The sequence below is a fragment of the Oryctolagus cuniculus genome, chromosome 2 (genome assembly GCF_051225735.1).
Source record: "Oryctolagus cuniculus isolate XC-2025 breed Fujian yellow rabbit chromosome 2, ASM5122573v1, whole genome shotgun sequence".
Classification (NCBI taxonomy): Eukaryota; Metazoa; Chordata; class Mammalia; order Lagomorpha; family Leporidae; genus Oryctolagus; species Oryctolagus cuniculus.
Genome location: NC_142868.1, coordinates 178881978 through 178906470, shown reverse-complemented (window position 1 = coordinate 178906470; position 24493 = coordinate 178881978). Strand labels below are relative to the sequence as shown.

The 24493-nt window shown below is 56.2% G+C and overlaps 1 protein-coding gene across 1 annotated transcript; it reads right to left on the bottom strand.

Annotated features, from left to right (window-relative positions):
* Positions 1-755: 755 nt before the first annotated feature.
* PCARE (photoreceptor cilium actin regulator) lies at positions 756-21381 on the bottom strand. Its single transcript, XM_089326615.1, has 3 exons — positions 20007-21381; positions 17735-19958; positions 756-13521 (listed from the first exon to the last, which is right to left on the bottom strand). The coding sequence occupies exons 1-3, from the start codon at positions 21379-21381 to the stop codon at positions 13293-13295; spliced, it is 3828 nt and encodes a 1275-aa protein (XP_089182741.1). The 3' UTR covers positions 756-13292.
* Positions 21382-24493: the final 3112 nt, after the last annotated feature.

The window sequence follows — 24493 nt, the reverse complement described above, 5'->3', positions numbered from 1 at the left end:
ATGGAAGATATCTCTCGCTCTTGCTCTCACTCTGTTTCTGCCTTTCAAGCAGATTAAAATAAATAAGATTTCTTAAAAAAGATTTATCTTTTGCACTTGAGAGACAGAATTACAGAAAGAGAGAGGGAGAGACAGAAAGAGGTCTTCCATTCACTCTTCAAATGGCCACAATGGCTGGAGCTGGGCTGATCCAAAGCCAGGAGCCAGGAGCTTCTTCCAGGTCTCCCATACAGGTGCAGGGGCCCAGGCACCTGGGCCATCCTCTACTGATTTCCCAGGCCATTAGCAGGGAGCTGGATCAGAAGTGGGGCAGTGGGACTTGAACTGGCTCCCGTACGGGATGCCGCCGCTGCAGAGAATTAACCTACTAGGCCACAGTGCCGGCCCCATAAATAAGCATTTTCAAAAGAAGAGATAAGTTTATGTTGGTGCAAACCCTTTTGAGATTTGTGTGTGTTTTTTTTTTTTCATAAAATGCATTTTCCTTGAACTTTTTCGAGACCCTCATTTACTCCTTGTGAGTGCCCACATCTGAGGAAGCCACTGCCCACTGTCTGTGTGGCCTGTGAAGCCAGGCCAGGCCCCTCCCTGTGCCCTGGTGTGACACCCAGCCCTGCCGAGTCATCCTGGAGCCTGGGCTTTTAATAGGTGGCTTAAGTGTGATTTTGAGTAATTCCAGCCCGGTGTGAGCTGCTTCTCACCTGACTGTGACCCCGGCAGGGGCTGCCCCACGGTCACCTGCTCCTTGTTGATTTGACTGAAGCCGGTTAAAGGCCTTCGAGACAGGGACTCATCCAAAGATGCCCGGGAGACGGCTATTAAAAGTTGGTAAAGTTTTACACTGTTTAACTGGTTGTGTTTTCTCTCCCGGCAAACTGGCTTGGTTGGGAGGCTTACATTCTGTGCTTGTTAAGATGCTAGAATGGATCAGAATATTTCACGGTTCTTTTTAGAACCTCAGGGACCCTGGGACCTAGAGCTTGGCGGGGATTTTGCAAGTGCACCTTAAGCTCAGTTCTGTGGTCTTCCACGCCCAGTTCCTGCCTTCCACGCCCAGCCTGAAGCCCAGAGCTTCCCAGCCCGAGGCATCTGTGGCCAGCTTCATGGGTGGAGGGGTTGAGGGTGGAAAAGCAGAGGATGAATCTTTGCATTGTCCCGTTCTCCTTATCTCAAGTTTTCCTCTAGGGCTGGGCAGCTGAGGGCTTTGCCGGCCCCCCCCCCCCCCCACACACACACCTGGCGCTGTGTGGCTGGGGAGGATGTGGGTGGTCCTGCTGCACCTTCGGGGAGCGCCAGGCTCAGAAAAGGGGAGAGGGCCGGCGGCGCCGCGGCTCACTTGGCTAATCCTCCCCTGCGGCGCCGGCACACCAGGTTCTAGTCCCGGTCCGGGCGCTGGGTTCTGTCCCGGTTGCCCCTCTTCCAGGCCAGCTCTCTGCTGTGGCCCAGGAGTGCAGTGGAGGATGGCCCAAGTCCTTGGGCCCTGCACCTGCATGGGAGACCAGGAGAAGCACCTGGCTCCTGGCTTCAGATCAGCGCGGTGCGCCAGCTGCAGCGCGCCAACCGCAGCGGCCACTGGGGGGTGAACCAATGAAAAATGAAGACCTTTCTCTGTCTCTCTCTCACTGTCCACTCTGCCTGTCAAAAAAAAAAAAAAAAAAGGGGGGCGGCGCAGGAGTGACCTTGTCTGGGCCTGCTGGGGAAGCTCGTTCCCAGAGCCAGGCTGCGCTGCGGCTGGGCCACCCCATCCTGTCCTTGGCTGTGTGTGTGTACCAGGACCTGCTCTCTGGAAGCTGGGGTTTGGGGTAGGAGTTCGGCCTCCCCTGGGATTCCCCACCCCCACCCCCCAGCCAGAATCCTGGAAAGCATGGAGCCGAGTTTCTGAGATTTCAGCAAACTCTGCCTGCGGGCCCTGCCTCTTATCTGATTTTCTGTTTTTCATTTCCTTCCTTCCAAGATAATAACAGTTCTTCTATTCTCTGCGCTTTGGAATCAGCTGGCAAGATTTTAAAAAAAAAAGTACTCTTATCAGGCCATTCTCCCAAGGGATTTTAATTCAATTGGTTGAGGGTGGGCATAGGCAGCTATTTCTTTCTTAAAAACTTAAAAAAAAAAAAAAAGCCTTTGGGTGATTCCAACAGGTGGCTAGATTCAGAAACCACAGGAAAACGGGGCTCCTGGCCCACCAGCTCCCCTCCCCGCAGCTCCGGGCTGTCCTGGGTTAGGACAGGGCCTGGGGCACAAACCCAGCACCGAGTTCAGGAAGGCCTGGCAGGTGGTGTTGGCTTTGGATCCTCTGTGCACCTGCCTGATTCTCACCATGCTTATGGAGCCTGTGTGGGGCGGGGCCTTGCTGCGCCTCAGCCTGGCTGCCGTGAAGGCTGAGAGAACTCTTGGGAAGTCCCTAGCACAAGGCCAAGGGCGCAGGGAGCCCCAGGTCAGTGCTGGCCGCAAGGTTTTGTGGCCATCGCTTTAGGAGCTGTTAGCAGCGGGGCTTGTGTGGGCTCTGCCGCCTCCGGCGTCGGGAAGGGAGGGAACAAGCTGGGGTTCTTGGAGCAGAGCCTGGCTCAGCCTGTGCTGGCTGCTCTCCTCTGGGACCTGAGGGCTGGGGTCTCCCCTTTGGAGCAGGTGCCTGTCCCACCGCAGGAGAAAACCCGGATGCTCCTCTCCCTGCAAGGCTACTCCATGCTGCCTGCTCCTCTCCCCTCCTGCTTCCACTTGCCCTGCAGGAGGCAGGGTGACTATCGGGGAGCAGAGCTGCCTCCTGCCGGGGGCCTTTCCCCTGCACTGCGGCTCAGTGCTGCCACAGGAAGGGAAGGGGGCGATGGTGAGGGCGAATCGTCCTCCTGGGTGGAGAGAAGATGGAGGCCCAGGAAGAGAAGAAGGAGGGGAGGCAGTCTCCAAGGTCAGTGTCTACGCAGTTCCTGGTCTGTCATTCTTCTCGACGTCTTATAGGGAAAGCAGTGTTTCTTCTATTTCCTGATGGGGGAAACCTGGCCTCGGAGGGGTGTGGTGAGCGGCCCTGGCCAGTGGGCAGGGTCACCTGGAGTCCTGGGTGAAGGGCACCTTCCTAGCGAGCAGGTGGGCCTGCATTTCCAGAAAGCTCCAGGTGATGTCGCTGTTGCAGGGCGCACATCCTGGAAGTCAGACCTAAGACACAGCTGGAAGAGGGCTGGGGCTGGGGGCTCAGGTCTGTTAGACCTCAAAACCCTGACCTTCCTACCTGGGATGCTCTATGGCTCCCAGATGGTTACTCCCCTGGGGCACTCTGCCCCTGTGAGAGGACCAGCCTGAATCCCACAGCTCCCCGGCCGCAGGCTGGTCCCAAGGCACAGAGGGTGTGTTTGGTGGGGTGTGACCATCACGACCTGCTGTGGGCACAGCCGCAGGAGCAAAGCACAGACCTCCCACGGCTGCTGCAGCGAGGCAGCAGCCTGGCAGCGTGTGTTTTAACAGAGACCCAAAGGCAGGCAGAGAGGGGAGTACTGCCGCGTAGGTGGTTAAAATGGCGTCAGGTATGCAGGATTGGAGGCTGCAGGGAAGGTGCAGGCACAAAGCGTGGACTGGGGCCGCTGATAGCAGCACCAGCTACCGGGTGAAGGCGCGGGTTTCCAAGTCAGAACCTCAGCCGCTCTTAGCAGCCACCACTGAGACCCTGTGCCGCAGTCTCAGTGGTTGTGAGGGGCCCTGTTTGGCTCATACCTGGGAATCGGCATCACCCATGTTGTCGGTGAGAAGACTTGCTTGGGGAAAGTGGTGGTGGTGGGGGGGGACAGGGAGACAGGGACAGGCGCTTGTTAAAACCTCAGCTTTCTGGTCTCAGCAGTGCATTTGCCTGGGGAGACGGGGGCCAGGACATCTGTCAGTCATCACACAGCCTCATGACTGCTAAGCTGCAGCAGGTGGGAGAAGAAGTGTTCCCAGCTGGGCTCCTGTTTGGAGCTGGCCTCTGGGGTTATTTCAGGGACTGTTCCGGCGTGGCTGTGGGCGGTCGCCTGGTGTTTTGGACCAGAAAGCTGTAATGTTTGAAGGTTTGTTTTGTTTTAACCACGGCTTGGTAATTACCTCTCTGTGGGTTGACAGCTGCTATTAGCATTACCTTGAGTTCTCCTTGACAGTTTTTACATCCAGAGAGTGATCTGTGTCGGAAGCTAAGAACTAAACAATAGCTTTAAAAAGCCACCAGGCTTCATCAACACAGCCGATCCTGTCCTTTTGCAAAGCAGAAAACAAGTGCCAGCTAAATAATTCTCGTCCAGGCAGTTCGCTCCCCGGGACTGCGTCATTTCTTTCTCAGCCATGGGGGTTCACGCTTGGGGGCTCTGAAATGAAGAGCTGTTTCCCGAAAGAGCTGTGCCCGCTCCAGCGGCACCCGCGCCTGGAAGCCCACTTCAAAGGTTGGTGGCAATGAGGAGCAAAGAGTTTTTTGCAAAGTGTTTATTTTTAAAAACGTTTTAAAGATTTATCTTTATTTGAACGGCGGAGTTACAAAGAGAGAGGGAGAGAGAAAGAGATCTTCCATCTGCTGGTTCACTCCCCAAATAGCTACAACGGTTGGGGTTGGGCCAGGCCGAAACCAGAAAACAGGAACTCCATCAGGGTCTCTCACATGGATGGCAGGGCCACCTTCTGCTGCTTTGCCCAGGCTCGTTAGCAGGGAGTGGAATTGGAGGCAGAGCAGCTGGGACTCGAACCGGTGATCTGACAGGGGATGCTGCTGTCACAGGCAGCAGCTTCACCTACTGTGCCACACTGCCGGCCCCTCGTCTTAGTGTTAGAAATAGCAGTATGTGTGTGGTGTGTGGTGGAGGAGTAGTTGAATTTTATGGAGAGGATTATTATTATTTTTAATTTATTTTTAAGGTGTCGCTCCCCGTCTTCATGGGGGAACGACACTAAATCCTGCCTAGGCTTCATATCCGAGTCACGGCACCATTATGTCGCTCCCCCTCTTCGTGGAGGAGCAACACAGGACCCTGCGCTGTTCTTTCGTCTGCTCGGCCCTCCCCGGGTTTGCTGCTGGTTCTTCCCGGGTTGGCTACTATCCCTTCCACCTCCGTGGAAGGGCAGTTCCCCCTGGCCGCATTCCCCACTTCCGCAGGGGAGCGGCACACCGCCGGCCGGCTCTTCTCGGGGGCTGCACAGGTGTTCCTTCAGCTAGATGTTCCCCATAGATGTTCCTCGTGCATGCCGTCTCTCTCCTCCTTTATAGTCCTCCTCCGCCAATCCCAACTCGGCTGCCCACACGCCGAGTACGCTGCTCTCCTCCAATCAGGAGCAAGTCCTACAGTTTATTAGTTGAACTGGAGGCAGCTGTGCAGAAGCTGTTTACTTCTCTCCCAGCGCCATATTGTGGGAGAGCAGATGCATAGAATAAGTCCTAATTCCAGTAACTCAGTCCAGTCCGGATTGCTCCCCACAGATCCCCCTTTCTTTTTATTTTTTGGCGTTGATACGCGCCTGTCTTCGGTGTCCCGCGGCACACACTCTGCTCTACTTGCTAGAGTTGCCACAGGCTCTTACAAGTCCTATCAGGCAAACCGAATCCGGGTCCTCTCTTCGCCATGTTGTGAGGAGGTTTTTAGGCGCTGATGCGTGCCTGTGTTCGGTGCCCTGCAGCGCATGCTCTGCTCTGCCTGCAGGGGACTTACAAGACCTATCAGGCAAACCGAATCCAAGCCTTCTCATTGCCTTATTGTGGGGGAGACTTATTAGTGTTGGTTTGTGCCTATCTTCGGTGACCTGCAGCTCATACTCTGGTCGAGCTGCTTGCTGGCGCTTACCGCCTTAAATCAGGCAGACCGAATCCAAGCTTAATATTGTTGTATTGTGGGGAAGCCTTACTGATGTTAATTCGTGCCTGTCTTCGGTGACCTGCGGCGCATAAGCTGCTAGCTGCCCGCAGGTGCTCATCGCCTCACTTGATTAGGCAGACCGAATCCAAGCTCTCACATTGCAGTGTTGTAGGGAGGCCTTTTTATTTCTCTATTTCTCTATCTCCGGGCATTCCTATTTCTCCCATTTTACTTCTATCTTCCAGCATTCCTATTTTTCTCACTTTACTTCTAAAACTTCTGTTTCTCTTATCCCTGCGGCTTTCCGGCGCCTCGCCCTGCCGGCGGGTTCCCGGCTCTGCGCCGCTTCAGCCCGCGCCTCATCTGCGCGGCTCGGCTTTGCGCGGCTTGGCTTCGTGCGCTCCGCGGTCTCCACGCTTAACCCTTTCGCGTCTGAACCACGGCCTACGCCAGCCCGTTCCCTATCTATTCACGCCCCGTGCTCTCTCTGCACGCGGCGGCTTCCGCGAGTAACACAGCGTAGCTCACGTGTCCGCCACTAGCATTCAATCTAAGTTCCCCGGGCTAGCCTGGCGAATTCAACCCAGCGTACGTCTCCGCCCCATGATTTGGCTTCCCGTCCTTTGCTCCCCGGGCTAATCAGACGGATCCCAATCTGGCTTACGTCTCAGCTTCTGGTTTCAACTTTTCGCCCCCTATTCCCGGGCTAACTTGAGAATCCCAAAGTGGCTTTCGTGTCCGCCTTGGCCTGCCCCCCACGGCTTCAATTTCCCTAACACTTTTCTCTACCCGGTATGTTTCCCCAAGCTTTCCTCCAACAATATTCCTCCCTCATTTCTCCTGGCCTCTCCCCACAGTCCGCATCTGAGTCTGTTTGTTCTAGCTTTCACTTTCGCTTTCGACCTTAGAGATTTCTCCCAGCTTCCCCCCGTAGTCCGTATCCGAGTCTATGCCTAGGCTTTCAATAGCTTCTTCCGGCACCCTTTTCGTCCGGCTTTTCCCTAGGCTGTTTGCTAATCTCTCTCTCCGGTATTTTCCCAGTTCTTCCCGTTTCTTCCCTCCTAAGTTTCCTATCCGTCCTAAGTTTCCTATCCGAGCTAGGTTTCCTATCCGAGTCACGGCACCATTATGTCGCTCCCCCTCTTCATGGAGGAACGACACTAAGCCCTGCCTAGGCTTCATATCCGAGTCACGGCACCATTATGTCGCTCCCCCTCTTCATGGAGGAACGACACTAAATCCTGCCTAGGCTTCATATCCGAGTCACGGCACCATTATGTCGCTCCCCCTCTTCGTGGAGGAGCAACACAGGACCCTGCGCTGTTCTTTCGTCTGCTCGGCCCTCCCCGGGTTTGCTGCTGGTTCTTCCCGGGTTGGCTACTATCCCTTCCACCTCCGTGGAAGGGCAGTTCCCCCTGGCCGCATTCCCCACTTCCGCAGGGGAGCGGCACACCGCCGGCCGGCTCTTCTCGGGGGCTGCACAGGTGTTCCTTCAGCTAGATGTTCCCCATAGATGTTCCTCGTGCATGCCGTCTCTCTCCTCCTTTATAGTCCTCCTCCGCCAATCCCAACTCGGCTGCCCACACGCCGAGTACGCTGCTCTCCTCCAATCAGGAGCAAGTCCTACAGTTTATTAGTTGAACTGGAGGCAGCTGTGCGGAAGCTGTTTACTTCTCTCCCAGCGCCATATTGTGGGAGAGCAGATGCATAGAATAAGTCCTAATTCCAGTAACTCAGTCCAGTCCGGATTGCTCCCCACATTAAGGATTTTTTTTAAAAGAGCTATTTGTTTATTTGGAAGTCAGAGTTACTGAGAGAGAGAGGGAGAGACAAAGAGAGATCATCCATACACTGGTTCACTCCCCAAATGTCTACAATGGCCAGGCCTGGGCCAGAATGAAACCAGGGACTTCTTCCGGGACTCCCATGTGGATGGCAGGGAGCCAAGGACTTGGGCCATCCTCTGCTGCTTTCCCATCCCAGGCGAAATAACAGGAAGCTGGATTGGAAGTGGAGCAGCTAGGACACAACTGGTGCCCATGTGGAATGCTGGTGTTCCGACACTGGCCCCAGGATTATTGTTTTTAAAGGTTACTTTGGGCATTTTGAGTTTCTTTCCAAACTTGTTTAGGAGGAGTGGAGAAAATTGCAGCTAGTCTTCGTTTGGACATGAAAAAGAACCTCCTATTTGTAAATGCTGGGGAAAATGGGGGAAGTTTTCCCAAAGAGGACTGTGGTGTCTCCGTGTAGGGCGGTCTCTCTGGAGTCATTCAGAGACTGCTTGCAGCAGGTGTTGGCACTAAGAATGGCCGAGGGCTCGCAGGCCTGTGCTGGCATTAGCTGGCGATGCTTCGGAGAAATGCATTTACCATCTCCCAGCCTCATTTTTCCTTTGTAAACAGTACTAAAGTAATACTTGCTTTGTTCATAATATCACTGAATTTCCCCCTTGAATATTCAATGAAACAATGTAGATAATTCTGTTCTGAAAGAGTAGAGGGTTACCTAGAGAGAAAAGGCAGCATCGCCCTTGACCCTGGCCATGGCCTGAGTTTTCAGGAGCCACTGAGAGTCGGCGCTGAGCACCTGTCCCACTGACAGACGGCCTCTGACTCAGTGTGGGAACGGGTGAGACTCCGGCTTTATGTGTGTTTTTCCCATTCAGTGCACTTGGCATCTGTACTTGTGATTGCAAGCAAAATGTTTAAAGTCTTTTCTTTTCACTTCGGAAGACACAGAAACCTTCAAAGCAGGAAGTCGATTCCGTGGTGACTCTGACAGCTGCTTTCAGCTTCCGCTACGGATCAAGGCCCAGCTCTGAAATGAGGGGAAACACTACCGACTCCTCTCTTTATCAGAATCTTAAAGTGCGGAGCTGAACGTTTAACGAGGTAGTGAGTTCAGCTCTCCACGAGGGCCCACGGGGATGGCTGGGGAGGGACAGGTGTGCATTGTCTTGTGGATGACAGGGTAAGCAGGCCGGCATGACTGGCACCGCCTTACAGGTGGCACAGGTGTCAGGACTCAGGCTCCCGTGCCCCGGTTCCGCCCACCAGGGGTGTGGCCGCCTCTGACAGCCAGTGGGCAGTGGCACCTTCACCCAGGCCTCCTTTCTTCCTCTTCCTGTCTTTTGTTCTCTTTCCTCCAACATCAGCTTTTCAGTTTTGTCTGAGGATAGGGCTGAGTCCTGTCCACGCTACTCCTGCAGCCGGAATGGGTTGCTGGCTGGTGAGCTAGGCTTCCAGCGTGTCTGGGGTGACATCATTCAGAACCTGGGGCGGGGCTAGACCAGCAGCACGCCACAGCCGTCCCATGCAGGGCCCACCGACTATTGGTGAAGTTACTTTCTGAAGTCCACGGGTTTAATCAAGCCGAAGCACCCAGAGCCCTCCATAAAATTGAATTAGAGTGCTGAGCGGATTAACTGTTTACTCCTCTTGGTGTGCAATGCATCTTTAATTACCTTTCATAAAAACGTCTGGATGGATTGATGGAACTTTATTTAAACTTTAGGTAGGCACAGGGAGTGGATGATAGTGCAGCGTAACATGTTCTGTTAATACAGGCTGAGGGCGCATTTCCTTTATGGCAATTCCACAGCATCCTTGATGTGGGGCTGCTTAAAAATATATTACCTTTAAAAAGATTTCTTTGGAAGGTGGAGTGGGTGCTCGGCAGTCTGTAAACACTCAACCGACAAACACCACAACACGTAAAATTCACTCCCACGATATATGCAAAACACTGGCTTATTTTAGAAAAGGAATATTTCTCCAAATCCCCTTCATCCACATTGCAGGATTTATGAACCAAGTCTCATCAAACGTTAGCCCTTCACAACGAAAGGAAAGCCTCTTTGGTCTGTCTGCCCTGCGTGTTCTATCAGCGTGGATTTTTCTAGGTTCTAAACCGGGCAGGTGATGCAAGAAGGACAAGAGACACCGCTCAGCATAAACAATGGCACCGAGCCAGGCTGCATTTCATCTGGGAGACTGTATTTATACTTGCAAAAAACTATCACTGTTCTGCCACAATATTAGATTTTTTTTTCTCCATGGATCCTTTTGATGGAACCAGAAAATTGTGTTTTCCTCATGGGGCCGATCTGTTTGCTACATTACTGATGTGCTGGGGTGGGGGGAGGCTGGGCTCCTATCCCCCTTGCCCCCATAGCCCTGGGGTCCACGTGGATACGGAGGGTGAATGGAAGGCTCCACACTCCCGGGAAGGCTTTGGTCCAAACACCAAGTGGGAGTCACGGCACCCCTCGGACTGAGCTGTGGGATCTCCACCTCGTCTTACGCCCCACACTCCTTCTGGGTTTCTAACTCTGTGAACACAATGTACAGCCCCACGTCCTTCATGGCTCCATGGTGTTGCCTTAATTAACGATAGCAGCAGCCATAAAGACAAGAGCTGTCCTCCCTTCGCCCCTGAGCTGAGGGAGTGGAGTGGCCAGCAAGGATCAGGTTCTTGGGTGGACGGGGGGACAGTGGGCAGGAGGGGCCACCTGAGAGGCTGTGGAACGGAGCTCGAGCACGTGGCCACCAGCCACGCGCCTTCCAAGGCAGAGCCATCGCCAGGTGCCACAAACTGTCCGTTTGGTGGTTTCATTTCTTTTGCACGTAGTCCAAGTCCCATGGGACTTCAGCTAAGCCTGGTGGCTAGTGCAGCAGTCACAAAGCGCACCCTTGACCCACCGCTCCTGTGCCAGCTCAGCGCTGCCTTCCCTTTGCCTTTCGTTGCCCCCAGCTCCTTGGCCTGCGTGACCCCACCCCATCTGCCCTGCTCCCGGAAGCTGACGAGAGATTCCCACAGCTCTTGGGTCACTGGGCCACACAATGGCCACATTGGCTGATTGCGGCCTGGGCCTCTCATGACGTCACGTGCAGGGACGCTCTCGGTGGATGTAGAGGGGTAAGGAGGCCTCCTGGGCTGCCCCAAGCTGAGGGCAGTCGCCCAGGGTGCTGCTGTCCCCTCCTGTCGCCTGCACCATGGCCGGGGGCGTGTGTGCTGCTGCTTCCTGGCCTAGCCTGCAGGACAGGTGACTTCTAGTACCGGGGGCCTCCTGCCACGCAGAGTCCTTGGGGGCAGCAGCGGTCCATCCAGACTCTTCCAGGAGTTGTCTCTGACCCCTCTATGTGGGAACAGCTACTGGTTTCCAGGTGCCACCTCCAGCTTCCATTGCCCCCGCAGGGGGCACTCAGCCCCCTCAACCCAGCCCCGCCCTGTGCACGAGGCCCTCTAAGGAGGGAGGCCTCCTTGGTGACTCGGCTCGCCTCCACCCAGGGCTCATCCACTCTGCCTCATAGCCTGGTCACCCCCATGGTGACACCCCCCAGGCACCCCCACTTTCATCCCCTTTGTCCTGTTTCCCTGCAGCTGAGGGCTACCGTGCTGCTTTGGGCCACCAAGGATTATGCTCCTAAACCGTAGCACAGGTCAGGGTCCGCTTCCAGTCTGCCGCAGAGCCGGCTACCTGTGAGCTGGAGCTCAAAACTACCCATGCTGCTTGCCTCCTGCTGGCTCCCCCAGGGTCCTCCCTGTGCTACCCACGCCGTCAAATCCCCCATTTAGGGAGAGCACCAGACAGCCATCAAGTAAGTTTCCTGAGCCTGGCTTACTGCCACACACTTGCCTCACCCCCGTCCCACCTCGGTGGCCGCAGCCCAGTGGTCCCCAGCTGCTGCACCTGCTGGCCTGGCTGAAGTCAGGGCAGCCCCGGAAGTGAACGTGAGCATGTGGCTGGGTATATATAGATGTTTCCCCTAGGAGCCATGGGTTGTGGCCCCTCTTGGTTGTTTAACCAGCTATACTTTGGGTGCCTTCACCCCCATTTTGATAACTGGACAAGCCAGGGTAGGATTCATTTACTCCCTCCTGGGGGAGGGAGCCTGAGTGCCTGGGACCCAAGGTTCCATGTTCTTGAGCCCATGATGTATTTGAAAAGAAAGGATTTGAGGCCTGTCATTTCCCAAGTTCAAGAAGTCTGCTTTGCAGCAGATCTGGAGGTCCTACTCCATGCCGGTGGGTGAGAATTCTCGTCTTTTGACAACCCACTGAGCGGGCACTGAATCACCCAATTACTGCAAATTCTTTCCCAAACAGAAAGCACTCCACAGCCTCCCATGGAAACATTGCAAGAGCTGCAGCGAATGTCGAGCTCTTTGGCGGAAGCAGGTTTTTGGCATGAACGACCCTTCTTCGTTTTAAAATCAACTCTAGCAGAAGTTCTGCTGATGACCTGGGAGCACGCTTGGCCAAGAAGCCCCGGGGGCGGGGAGCGGGGAGGCAGCCAAGCGAGTTCGTGTGGGCTCCGACGCCTACAGGGTGCGGGGACCAGGCCAGCCTGTCTGGGAGGCTTACTTTACCCACTCAGCAGAGAAACATGTGGATGTGTAGGACGGCGCTGGGGCTGCAGGCTGCAGCCTCCCGTGGGCTGGAAGCTTTCTGTCGTTAACAGCAGGGCTGGCTTTGGGAAGCAAGAGGGGAAGAAGGGGGAGTCCCAGTGTTCTCATCGCCACCCAGTCTCTTGTGTCCGGAGCTACTAGCCAATTAGCTTTTTTTTTTTTTTTGACAGGCAGAGTGGACAGAGAGAGAGACAGAGAAAGGTCTTCCTTTTGCCGTTGGTTCACCCTCAAATGGCCGCTGCGGCCGGCGCGTTGCAGCTGCGGCCAGCGCGTTGCGCTGATCCGATGGCAGGAGCCAGGTGCTTCTCCTGGTCTCCCATGGGTGCAGGGCCCAAGCACTTGGGCCATCCTCCACTGCACTCCCGGGCCACAGCAGAGAGCTGGCCTGGAAGAGGGGCAATGGGGACAGAATCCGGCGCCCCGACCGGGACTAGAACCCGGTGTGCAGGTGCCGCAAGACGGAGGAGTAGCCTATTGAGCCACGGCGCCGGCCGCCAATTAGCTTCTAAACCAAGATCTTAACGAGCCTGTCATGCTGTGCCCTGATTTAACCTTAAAAACACAAAACCTTCCAGCCATTTGTGCAACTGGGTGTGCTTTGGCAGATGGAGTGATGGGATAACCATGGGCAATGAAACGTACTGAAAAGAGCATCGATTCCAGATACACCCACGCATGGTTTTGCTCCACGTCTTCTCAGCCGTATGACCTCAGGCAGGACTCTCGGGGGAGCCCCACCCCCAAGAATCTTCAGCTTCCTTATCTGCAAAACTGGGGAATGTGGTCTAGCTCATTCAGCGTTGTGAGGATTTAATAATTCCATGGAGCTAGCCCAACCCCCAATCAAGTGTGCCGATCAAGTGTGCAATAAATGACCCCTCCCCCCAAAGGAAGGCTGGCACTTGAGGCATTAAAGAGTTTTCGCGGCAGGGTCCAAAGTTCTGCTGGACTTCTGCACCCCAAGGCAGGCCGGGATCTCAGTCTGAAGATGGCGATTGTTTAAAACCGGGCAGCGCCCCTGCGAGGCCGTGCCAGGACCCCTCAGGGGGAGCTGTCCACCCACCATCTCTGCCGCCTGGGGTGACTGGCATCAGTGTGACCCCACTGGCCAGCCCGTCGGGACATCTCCTTCTGCCTGGGGTTGTGGCTCCGGCTGGGGTTTGTCCTGGACACGGCCGGTGCGGGTCTCCGGCTGCAGCCCGTGGCCCAGCACACAGAGCTCTGGGGGAGATGCACGCCTGCTGCCACCGCCCTGCAGTTCTGGGCCACAGGGGCCGCCCCAAGGCTCTGCGTCCTGCTTGGGGCTCTCCTCACCGCTGCTGCAGAGAGAAAGGACGAGGACCGATCAGACGCTGCTCTGCTGGTCCTCCTGGCTCCTCCCCCTCCCTCCCCACCCTCCCAGGCACCTGTCCTATCAGGCCGGCAGAGGTTGGGCACCGTGGGAACCGAGCTCTGGGCTCTGGTGCTCGGGCTGACAGGTGGGGTCCTGTACCCTGCTGCCCTGAATAAAGCAACTTGTTCAGGAGCTCCGGAGCCGGGCTCTTACTTTGGTTCTGTCTCTAAAGCGCTTCTTGTTTAATAAAGGGCTGAGCTTAGCTGGTTGGATGAAAAACAACAACGAGAAATGGCGAAGACCAAGCCAGCTCTGCCAGCTGCCACGCTTTTCCTGCACACAGCCAAATAGAAGCCGCTTGGCCCAGCCTCAGCCCAGTATTTGGCTGGAGTGAAACGCCCCAGCTGCTGGGTGGCCGCGGGCAAGGGGGGCTGTGAGTGCGGAGGGGCCCCCGTGTGGTCGTCAGTGTGACCGCGCATGCTTTGGGAGCTTAGCAAGGAGGGTTGTCACAAGCACAGGTTAAGCCTCGGCTAGAAGGGGGACCATGCTGGCTGTAAGCTTTGCAGGCTAGCCTTGGTTCCTGGGTGGAGGCTGGAGTCTAACTGCCTGAGTCTAGCTGCCTATGGCCTTTCCAAAGGCCAGTTGTGTGCCCTGCAGCTTGTCAGAATCCCTCTGAGTCTCAGTGCCCTTCTTTGTAGCACGGAAATAATCGTGGCACCCATCTCGTAGGGCGCTCACAGGCATCCATACTGGCTGCAGCGTGCCAGGAAGCAGCCAACTGAACCCTGGTGCTGCTTTGCAGGATGAACTGGGACCCCTCCATTGCACCACAGGTGGGCACCGGGGCTTGGAGAGCTGGGCCTCCATTACAGAGCTTGCTTGCCTCAGGCCCAGGCCAGGAGCCTCGCTCCCCCCATCCTGGACCAGAAGGCCTGTCTCTCTCCTCTGATAGCACGGTCTTGCCCATGGCATGAGCTTTACAGCCAGTGGGCCCAGCTCTGCGCAGGTGGGCTTACCTGGGGCGCCGCCCCAGCAGGAGGGCAAATTTGCATTTGGATCTGAACAAGATCTGGGACCAGCACATGTCACGGCTGTCCAGGGAGGACCAGTCTCATCCACATCAGCTTCTGGCCCCATCCCAGATCCCTGAAGGTGTTCGAGGGCCACAGCGATTTGTGGGCCACAGACCCCACCGTACTTATTTCTCCTGGAGCCCCTGTGGAGCAGGGAAAAGCATTTTTTCCACGACCTGGCTCTTTGCTTCTCCCCAGCCGGAGCGGTTTGTGGGAAGCAGAGGTGCATACCCGCAGCCTAGAACTGCAGCTCCCCCAACCCCTGTCAGGGGTTGCATCTGTGTGCAGCTTGGCCCAGCAGGCTGAGTCCCAGTTGTCAGCACATGGCTATGTTTCCACCTCTTGCTGGCACAGCTGGGGAGGCAGGCTGCCCCTCTGCTGCCCTGCTGGTCACTGGGCAGCCTGGCCCAGGCGACAGAGCGGGGACTGCAGTGCAGGCCAGGCAAAGACCAGACGCTCTGCGTTTGGGGCTTGGGTCTGGGCCCTCCATGACTACACACAGCATTCGGAACCTCGAGACTGGCATCTGTACTCAGGGATCCAGTGCACGCACCACTGTTGGAGCTTGCAGCTGAGCTTCCTGGGGACCATTCTCCATCCCCAGGGCCCTGAGATCAGGAGGGTATAAACAAACATCAGGGGGCCACCACTGTGGCACAGCAGGTTAAAGCCCTGGCCTGAAACACCAGCATCCCATATGGGTGCCAGTCCTAGTCCCGCCTGCTCCTCTTCCTATCCAGCTCTCTGCTGTGGCCTGGGAAAGCAGTAGACAATGGCCCAAGTGCTTGGGCCCCTGTACCCGCATGGGAGACCCGGAAGAAGCTCCTGGCTTCAGATCGGCACAGCTCCGGCCATTGCGGACATCTGGGGAGTGAACCAGCGGATGGAAGACCTCTCTCTCTGTCTCTACCTCTCTCTCTAACTCTGTCTTTCAAATAAATAAACGAATCTTAAAAACAAAAACAAGCATCAGGCTCTTTTCTACAAAGGGGCCTTGGGCCGAGGGTGGGGTGACCAGAAGGAAGTCAAGGCTGCGTGCAGGCCAGTTCACCTGCAAGGCTGCCGTGGCTGCAAGACGCGGTGGGTGTGGCTGTGTCCCTGCAAGTCCCTACTTGGGAAACGGCCCATTCTGGGCAGCCTCTGGCTCCCAGGCACAGCTCCCTAGTGCTGTTTCCTGGGGAGCAGGCTGGCAGACAAAGCAGTGGGCCCTGTGCAGGGGCTCGTGCCCCTGTGGCTGGGGCTCTCCTGCTCTCGGACGCCCACTTTACGCCTGAACATTTCCCATTACTTGCTCACAGTTCGGAATGGCTTAGAGATGTGGTAGTGCCAACGGCAGGGGAATGGGGGTGAGTCATTAGATGACCTTGCACGCGACCTTGGGAGGGCTCCTGCTTATGAATCCTCCTCTTTCTTTCAAGCCACGAGCCCCCCGCCCCCAAGTATTGTAATTTAGGACATAAAACAACCTTTTAGGCTGCTGTGTTCCGAGGAGAAGCCTGAAGAAAGGGCATTATTTTCTTCTTGAACAATTTTATGTTACTTTATTATTGTTCCTGCTGTTTTAAAATGTTAGTGTTTTTAATTAATGCCATTTTATTGTCCCTGTTCTCGCACGCTCTTCTCCTGAAGGGCACAGTTTTAGAAATCTAATAACTGAATAAGTGGCTAGTGTGAGGAATAATGCATTAACATTTATAGAGGTTCTTACACGGAAGCCACCGTGCTGTAGGAAGCTCATTTTAGATTTAAGAAAAGAGCAGTGCTACATTAAGATTCTTGCAAAAAAATAATCAATATTTCATTTCTTTCAATTGGCCGGGGAAGTTTATATAACTATTAGAAGGCGCAGCTTTCCTGAGATAGTATCTTTATTTAAAATTGACTGCTGCGTACTTTGTAAAAAAAAAGTGCCCCGTACGCCTGGACAGATTTTGAAGCCTGCAGTCACGTGTCAGCCTGGCAGAAATGAGAACTCTCAGCCGGCAACGCTGAGGAGCAGGGCCTGGGTTGGCTGAGCTTTGTCTGCTCTGCTATCAAGACACGTTGATAAGAGTTCGTCTCTGTTAGGCACCAGGTTTACATTTTCTCCCATGTCAGCGTTCTAGAACAGGCCCATGTCCCTGTGTGTTCTGTAAGATACACGCTGGCGGGGACGAGTGCTTCTCTCAGCGCCCCGGCACCTGTGTGTCCAGGCCCTGCTGAGGCCAGTGGCTCGCCGCTCACGGCAAGGCACACACGGCAGGCTCGGCGCTCAGTGTTTGCGTGGAGGCGGAGTGGAGGCAGCGCCTCGCTCACGTGCCGCACGTCCAGGACCAGCCGCCCCCAAGGCCTGCTCTGCGGACCCCTGGGCGTCTGCGAGCCCCTTTCAGGGCTCCCCTGAGCTCACAGCCCTTCCCCCACAAGGCTAAGATGTTTCTCGCCCTTTCATTATTCTCTGTGGCTGTGGGGTGGCTTCCCACGTCTGGCTGATGCCCGAGGCCGCCTCGGCCTGGTGACAGAGGAGAGCTGAGAATGATCTTTCTAGTAACCCGGACTTGCACCAGGGCCGCTCGTCACAAAATCGCTGATGTGGAAATACGCTTTTCCTGGGAGTGTAGTGCGTGTCAGCGTAGAATGGGCATATTTTTTAAAAAAAAATATTTCTACACATTTCTCAGTTTTAATTTCTCCTATGCAAAAATTGGTAGATAGAGCCCACACAGAGGTTTTTTTGGGTTCTCAGCACTCTTTAAGGACCAGAGTTTGAGAACCCCCCCCCCGGGGGGGGGGGCTGGCCCTCGGCAGTGACCCAGCAGCCTGCGGGCTCCAGACGGGGCAGGGCGGGGCAAGTCCTCCCCCCAGGGCTCCCCACTTGCCAGTTAAGGGGCCTGGATCATTGCAAACTTTGTTTCTGCACAGAGCAGGGCTTCCTTCCCATGGAGCTCATCTTCAGGCGCCCACGTGGGTGGCAGAGAGCTCAGTGGCTCGGAGTGAGGGAGGGCACTGGGATCCCCTCCCTTCCCCACACCTCTCCCCCACCCCCATCACCTCCTCTCTTGGAAACTGCTGGCCCCCCAGCTGCTCAGGACCCATTCGCTCTGCTCCGTTCCAAGGACCTGAAGGGCAGGGACCCAGGCTGCTCCTTACCTGCTCTGGCTGAGCTGGGAATCCCAGGGGGTGCCGGTGGGGCTGGAGCCAGGCAGCTGGAGCTGGAGCCCTGGCTGGCGGTGGGCAGCGGGCCTTCTGATGAAAGGCTGGGGATTGAGGGCACACAGAGCCATTCTCCTCTGGGACCCCGAGCATCCTGGTGGCAGTGATGGTGGGGCGAGCAGGTGGGCTGTTGAGAGAGGTGATCTAGCTTCAAACAGGGAGGAGGTGGCCGGGCAGAAGATGGAACGTGCGTTGCCTGGTGCTTCGGCCGTGGCTGCTTGACTGCCTTCAGAGTCTCCCCTTTCCTTGTGCCCCTGAGAGGGGGACCCTGGGGGCGACGGGGAGGGGGCCGAGGACGGGGAGTTGGCTTCTGGGTGCTGCGTGGGGGGGCTCGCTGGGGGAGGGCTGGGCAGCTTGTGCGGGGGTAGGGGGGAGGTTCGCCTCTTTGTTGGGGGTGGGCTCAGCACCCTGGGGCTCACCGGAGGGCTGGGAGCTGCAGGGCTGAGTGGTGGGCTGGGGGAGCTGTGCGCCGCGGGGGGACTCTGGGCAGGCCTGTGAGAGGCAGGCAGGCTCCGGTGCTTCTTGTCTGCTTGGGGTGCCCAGTGGGCCCTAGGGGGAGAGGTCTTCCTGACCACCGCGGGGCTTCTCTCTCGGCCCGGCCTCGGGGCCTCAGCAGATCGTGGTCCTCGTGGTGGTCTGGCCAGGCTGGGTTCTGAGGTCCTGTTTTGCCCAGACGTGGGGCTGGAGCGGTGCCAGGCGCTGGCCTTCTGGGGGTGCTTGGCGAGGCTTGCAGCCTTCTCTGCTTGTGCGTGACTCTGGGCCCCGCTGGCTCCCTCTGGGTTTGGCTTGGGTGCTGGCGGGTGGTGCAGGTCCAAGGCGGGCCTTCTGGGACTGCAGCTCACCTTGCTGCCTGCTGGCCCCGTGCTGCGGGGCCTGGAGGGGCTGACCGTGCTCTTGCTAGGCAGCACGTCCCTGGGGCCCATGGAGGCTCTTAGCTTCGGGGAAGTGCACGTCCCTCCTGGAGGGCAGGCCCTTCCTAGCCCTGTTCCCCGGGGCTCTGTGGGGGAGCTGCCTGCAGGCACAGCGCTCCCTGGGGGCTCCAGAGAAGCGAATGATGTGTCCATCAGGATTTCCAGGGGTGGTGGGGGGAGAGGCTCTGGGTCCCCCTCGCCCTCCCAGCTCACGTCCTCGCTGTTGGGTTCTTCCGCTGGAGGCAGAGGGGGAAGGGCAGGTGCGAGGGGCCTCCAGGCCATGCCCACTCCAAGAGAGTCTCTGCCTGCTGCTGGAGAAATTTGAGGTTTAGGATACAAAGGGGCAAGACCCCTGTAGATGGGAAATCTAGGAGGCATGATGGGGACCCCCCACTTCCTGAGGAAGGGGCTAGACCCAGGGCTCTTGCTGTCCCCCGGGGGCCTCAGACTCTCGGTGGCACTGAAAGTCTCAATGAGTTTCTTGACCGATGTCCTGGAGGCACAGCCCCTGGCATTCCAGTCCCTGGGCCCCGGGGCCTCGTGGTCCCTCTCGCTGGACCCGGTGGCGTTTGGAAGCTTCTCGGCTTTCCTCTGCCACGGCTGGTCCGCCTCGGGGTGGGGGCTGCACCTCTGTACAATGCTCTTGTCCTGGCTCGGCAGGATGCTGAAGTTCTTGGTGAGGGAGGCCTTGAGCTTGCTGCTGGTGGTGCTGGGGCTGACCCTGCAGCTGTCGCCGGGCCGCAGCACTGCTGCTCTGGGTGGCAGAACCCGCCCCTTGCTGTGACCCTGCTGCTCGGCGCCCAAGGCATAAAAGGCCTCCAGCCTCTGGCCGAGGTCCCACTGGATCCTGCGCAGCTCCTGGAGGGTGGGGTCCTCCATGGGATTCTTGAGACAAGCATCCGACTGGGACCTCCGCTGCCTCTCGGGGGCCCTCCTGCTGCCACTGACCGTGTTAGGCCTTGGTGGGACCGCTGTCGCCTCGTCTTCCTCCTCAGCCCAGTCCTGGTGGGCAGAGGGCACAGGGACAAACTTGATCCTCTCACTGATGGCTTCCTTCATCTTCAGAATCATTTCCTGGGCCTGGGGGCTCCTAAGCCTCCTGCAGTGTGGCTGAAAGGGGCTTTTCGGGCTAGCAGGTGATGACCGTGGCCTTGACGGTGGAGCCTTTTCCTGCCACGTGCACGGAATCGTGCCGCCCACTTCCTCCTCCTCCTCTGGGCTGCTGTCCTCAGGCTCGCTAAGGGCTGGAGCTGTCCACTCCCAGCCCTTGGACGGATGTGCTTCTGCTGGGCCCTCACCCCTGGGGGGCTTGCCCAGCCTGCTCTTGCCTGGCTCCAGATGCCTGGGGCTGCTCTTTCCCAGGCTTGTGCTGCAGGGCGCAGGGCTGCTTGCTTCTCGCTGGGCAGCTGGCTGAATCTTTGCCCTAGTTGGTGTTGAGAGTGGGCAGTCCTGGGGTCTGTCTGAGCCCACCCAGCAGGGGTTTTGCTGCCAGGCTTGTCCCGGCAGCCTGGCCTCCGTCTGGGGTAAGATCCTGGACTTCCATTCTGCAGGCTCTGGCGTCAAGTCCCAGCTGCCTTGCCTGCCCAGCTTGTCCACGGAATGCACTGACTCACTGTCGCCGCCGATGCCGCTGTCCTCGGAGCACAGGGGTAGACCCTGCAGCCCAGGGTCTCCACGGCCACCGGCCAGGCTCTCCAGTTGCCCCAGAGCCCTCAGCAGGCGTTCCTCCACCCCCCTCTTGGTGCTCAGCTTGGTTTCCAGGTGGCTTGCCGTGGAGTGTAGGGAGTGGTGGCAGCCCTCCAGGGAGCTGCCGGTGAGCGAGGCCACCGTGCCGTGGAGCGCCTGCAGCCGGCCCACCGTGTACTGCAGCAGCTGCTGCAGGAGATCTGGCTGCTCCCGGGGCTCTCCCTTCCCCAGCGGCCACGCCAGGTCCTCCCGGACTTCCTGGAGGAGCTCCTCTCCGCCCTTGGCAATCTCCCCCAGGAGCTGGCTGACCTCCTCGAAGCACCGCAGCAGGAAGCCGAGCAGGGGCTGCAGCAGCTCCCGGGTCTGGGTGGCCCGCTGCACCAGGCACACGATGGCCTCGTACTTGGAGAGGCTGTGGTGCAGGTAGGCGTAGGCGTGCTGGTGGGCCTTCACCAGGGGCTCGGGGAAGTCCACTTTGCCTGCCCACCCAGGAGCAGGCGGGATGGGTTGGCAGCCAGGGCCCTGTTTGCTGGACCCGTGGCATTTTAGCTTCTTTTCCCATTCGGTGGTCTCCTGAGTAGCACTTCTCTCATTGTCCCCACCTTGCATCCCGTGGCAGGCTGGTGTCTGGAATGAGCCGTCTCTAGCCACGTGGCTTTGGGCTTTGTTCAGCTGGGCTGGGGAGCTTTGGCCGCCTGGGATCAGTTCTGCCTTATCTTTCCTGTTGCCTGAAGCAGGGTCTCTCATGAACTGACCTTGAGCCGTGGTTTGTGTCCTGTGTTTCGGCTGCGCCTCTGCCAGCGTTGGTCGGCAGGACAGGTCCCCCCCAGAGTCATAGCAGGTGGAACTTCTCACCAGCAAAGGGATGGAGCCTCTTTCACTGTCTCCCTGGCGTCCTGGCAAAATGCCTTTGGGCTTTTTCAAAAACTGGATGCCACTCTTTGCCACGCTGTTTACAATGTGTGTGTGTGAAGGTGTGCAGCCCATGGTTTCAGCTTGAAGTCATCCTCCACCCCCAACCTTCACGGGCTTCAGGGTCCTATTTGAAGCAGGAGCAAAAGGAAGTGGGTAGCTAGTCCACCTGGGCCGGTCCAGACTGGAGTCCTTTGCAGTTCCTGTGCAGCGTCGTGCGCTTGGAGCCAGGCTTCTTTACTCCTGTGACCCTCTGTGCGGAGGGGCCGGGGCCTGGCATCCTGTTGTCTTTCTGAGTTTCGAAGCCTCTGCTGTTAGTGAGCAGGTACAGGCCTGTGTTTTGCCTGTGTCCTGACAGATGCGGACGGCGAGTGGAGTTTAAGCCTATTAGGTTAATCACGCCCCAGCCAGTCAGCACCCACAGTGTGTTCTAATACAGAACTTCTCAGCATTTACTATCTTGGGAAGCGGATTATGTCTGCACGTGCTCATGCTTTTAATTCTGTTCAGACGCCTGCCATGGGAAACCTAGAGAAATAAGCCGTGATTGCAAAGGATCCCGAAGAGATGCATTTGTAGGGGAGAGGCTTGGGCTGGCCAGTTACAGACCCCAGGAGGGAAGCGCCCTCCCCGGTCTAGCAAGGGCAAGCCTGCAGGGGGTGTATGGGCTTGGATGTTGTCCAAAGGACCCAGGGCTCCCCAGACAGCACTGAAGCAGCACTCTTGCATGAGTAGCAGCCACCCATACACACGCTCCCTTTATACGCCCTTTGCTGCCAGCAACATCTAGAGCAAGGGCCCGGAGCAGGGAGAATGGAGTTCAGATGCTGGCTCCTGCTCCTTTTAGTGGGAGAAACTTTGAACGCCTTTTTGACTCCACTGAGGCAGAGGTCTCCTCTGACATGCAGACAGTGGCTCCTGGCTCACCAAGATGTCGAGGGGATGAAGTCGATGAACCGTTGGAACTGCTTAGTCTGGTGCCTGGCACTCAGTAGGAACTCCAAGGCCTCATTGTAAAACTTCATTAAGGCCGGCGCTGTGGCACACTAGGTTAATCCTCGGCCTGCGGTGCCGGCATCCCATATGGGTGCCCGGTTCTAGTCCTGGTTGCTCCTCTTCCAGGCCAGCTCTCTGCTGTGGCCCAGGAGGGCAGTGAAGGATGGCCCAAGTGCTTGGGTCCCTGCACCCCATGGGAGACCAGGAGGAAGCACCTGGCTCCTGGCTTTGGATCGGTGCAGCATGTCATCTGCAGCAGCCATTTGGGGGGTGAACCAATGGAGGGAAGACCTTTCTCTCTGTCTCTCTCTCTCACTGTCTAACTCTATCTGTCAAATAAAAAAAATTTCATTAAACAGAGAGATTCCTGCTGTTTGAAGGAGGAAGAGAGGCTTTCATTTCATCATTTCTCATTTTTGGACGTCCTGGTTGGTGCCAATTTAAAGAGTTCCAAATAGAGACAAACATTGCACTGAGCGTCTCTGGGCATCTCCTAAAGTTGCGGAGTTTGGAGTTGATGGTCTGTTTTCAGAGTCTTCATTTGTTCCTTCAGCACAACAAGTGGGAATGACCCTAGGGGGCTCAGGATGTGTCAGACACGAGTGGACTCGAGCTGCCTCCTGCGCTGCTGGGGCTGCGTGCAGAGCTGGTACCCCCGCCGCCTGACGCCCCCGAGTGCGTTATTAATACAGAGCTCCCGCTCTGTTTATTTGAAGCAGAACCCAGGGGAGACACAGGCTGACTCAGGGCCTGGGGGCGAGCTGTGCCAGGCAGCTTGGTGCTGTTCCGTTTGTCACAGCCCTGGGCTGGCCCACGAACAAGGCACTGCCTGGGAAGACTTCTTTCCCCTTCAGTCAGAGCGAGACGCTCGTCTGCAGGATGATTTATGTAAATGTTTCTCCCTCCAGGATTTGGGCCCCTGCTTGGCTCATCTTTGGGTAAACCTTTGATCTAAGTGGCTGAAATTATTTCCGAACCAATGATCACAATTAAAATAGTAGCGTGGAGCCCCCACGGTCAGACAGCTCTGGGCCTCGGAGACTGGCTTTCTGGACTATTCCCAATAACCTCAGGTTGCTTAGTCCCTGCCATTCATTTTTCATTGAAGTCAACTTTTGTTTTGCTTTCTTTTTTAGACTGGGGTTTTTTTTTTTCAAACAAACACTATTTTGCATGGGGACATGAAATGGTACAATTGCTTTGGAAAACTACTATTCAAACATTCTGCTATGAGCCATCCATCCTACTCTTGAGAGAATTAAATACATAAGAGAGAATCAAATACACAAGAGAATTAAATACAGACGTCTGCAAAGAAAGTGTTCCAAGAATAGTTTCATAGGAACTCTCTTCATAATAGTTTTAAATTAGAAATGATCTAAATGTCTATCAATTGGGAAATAAATTCAATATAATCATATCGTGGACTACTACCCAGCAATAAAAGGAACAAACTAGCAAACTACATAACAACAGGAATAAGTGTAAAAATTATTATGATAAGTGAAAGAAGCTGGACATCCAGGGTATATACTGAAAGATTCCATTTATACGAAGTCCAAGAACAGGCAAAAATAATCTATAGTTGCAGAACTCATGAAAGTGAGTTGGGAAGAGTTATTGACAGATTTTTGATGTGAAAGAATTTCTGAGGTCACTGGAAAGTTTAATATTTGACTTGTGTGCTGGTTGTCTTTATCCATGTGTGTGTGTGAAGGTATGTACACTTGTGTGCTGGTTGTGCATGCAAAGCTTATGTATTTATGGATAAATTCCTTGAGCTACAAAATCAGGTTGTGCATTTTATATATGTTAAATACAACACACACACACACACACACACACACAGAGCCTAACAAAGGTGCAGCATTTTATTCTTTGCTTTGTGCCCGGCAGAGTCCCAACCACACTGCTGTCGGTCTTGGGAAAGGGCGTCCATGCTGCTGTGTGCGGTTGCAGAGATCAGCGCAGAAGTCAGCAGCAGACGTAGCAAGCATCGCCTCGCAGGGTCTGTGCCCAGGAGCTTGGGGGTGCAGTCGAGAGCTGCCGGGGTTGCCAGGGGCTGGCTGAGCGGCTCCCAGGTATGCCTTTCCCATGCTTGTCTCTGGAAGGCCCCAGCTCCTCCCCATGTGGGCCTCTCCCCGTCGCCGTAGCACTGCTTGAACGTCCTTCATACCTGGCAGCTGGCTTC

Excerpts from the sequence above, each read along its gene's own strand:
- PCARE (XM_089326615.1), bottom strand. The coding sequence starts at position 21,381 with ATGGGCTGCACACCTTCACACACACACATTGTAAACAGCGTGGCAAAG. Across the intron at positions 19,959-20,006 it reads GCTGGGCAAGCCCCCCAGGG|CTCCAGCCCTTAGCGAGCCT; the intron begins GTGAGGGCCCAG and ends GGGAGTGGACAG. Across the intron at positions 13,522-17,734 it reads TCCCAGCTCAGCCAGAGCAG|CAGCGGTGAGGAGAGCCCCA; the intron begins GTAAGGAGCAGC and ends TTCTCTCTGCAG.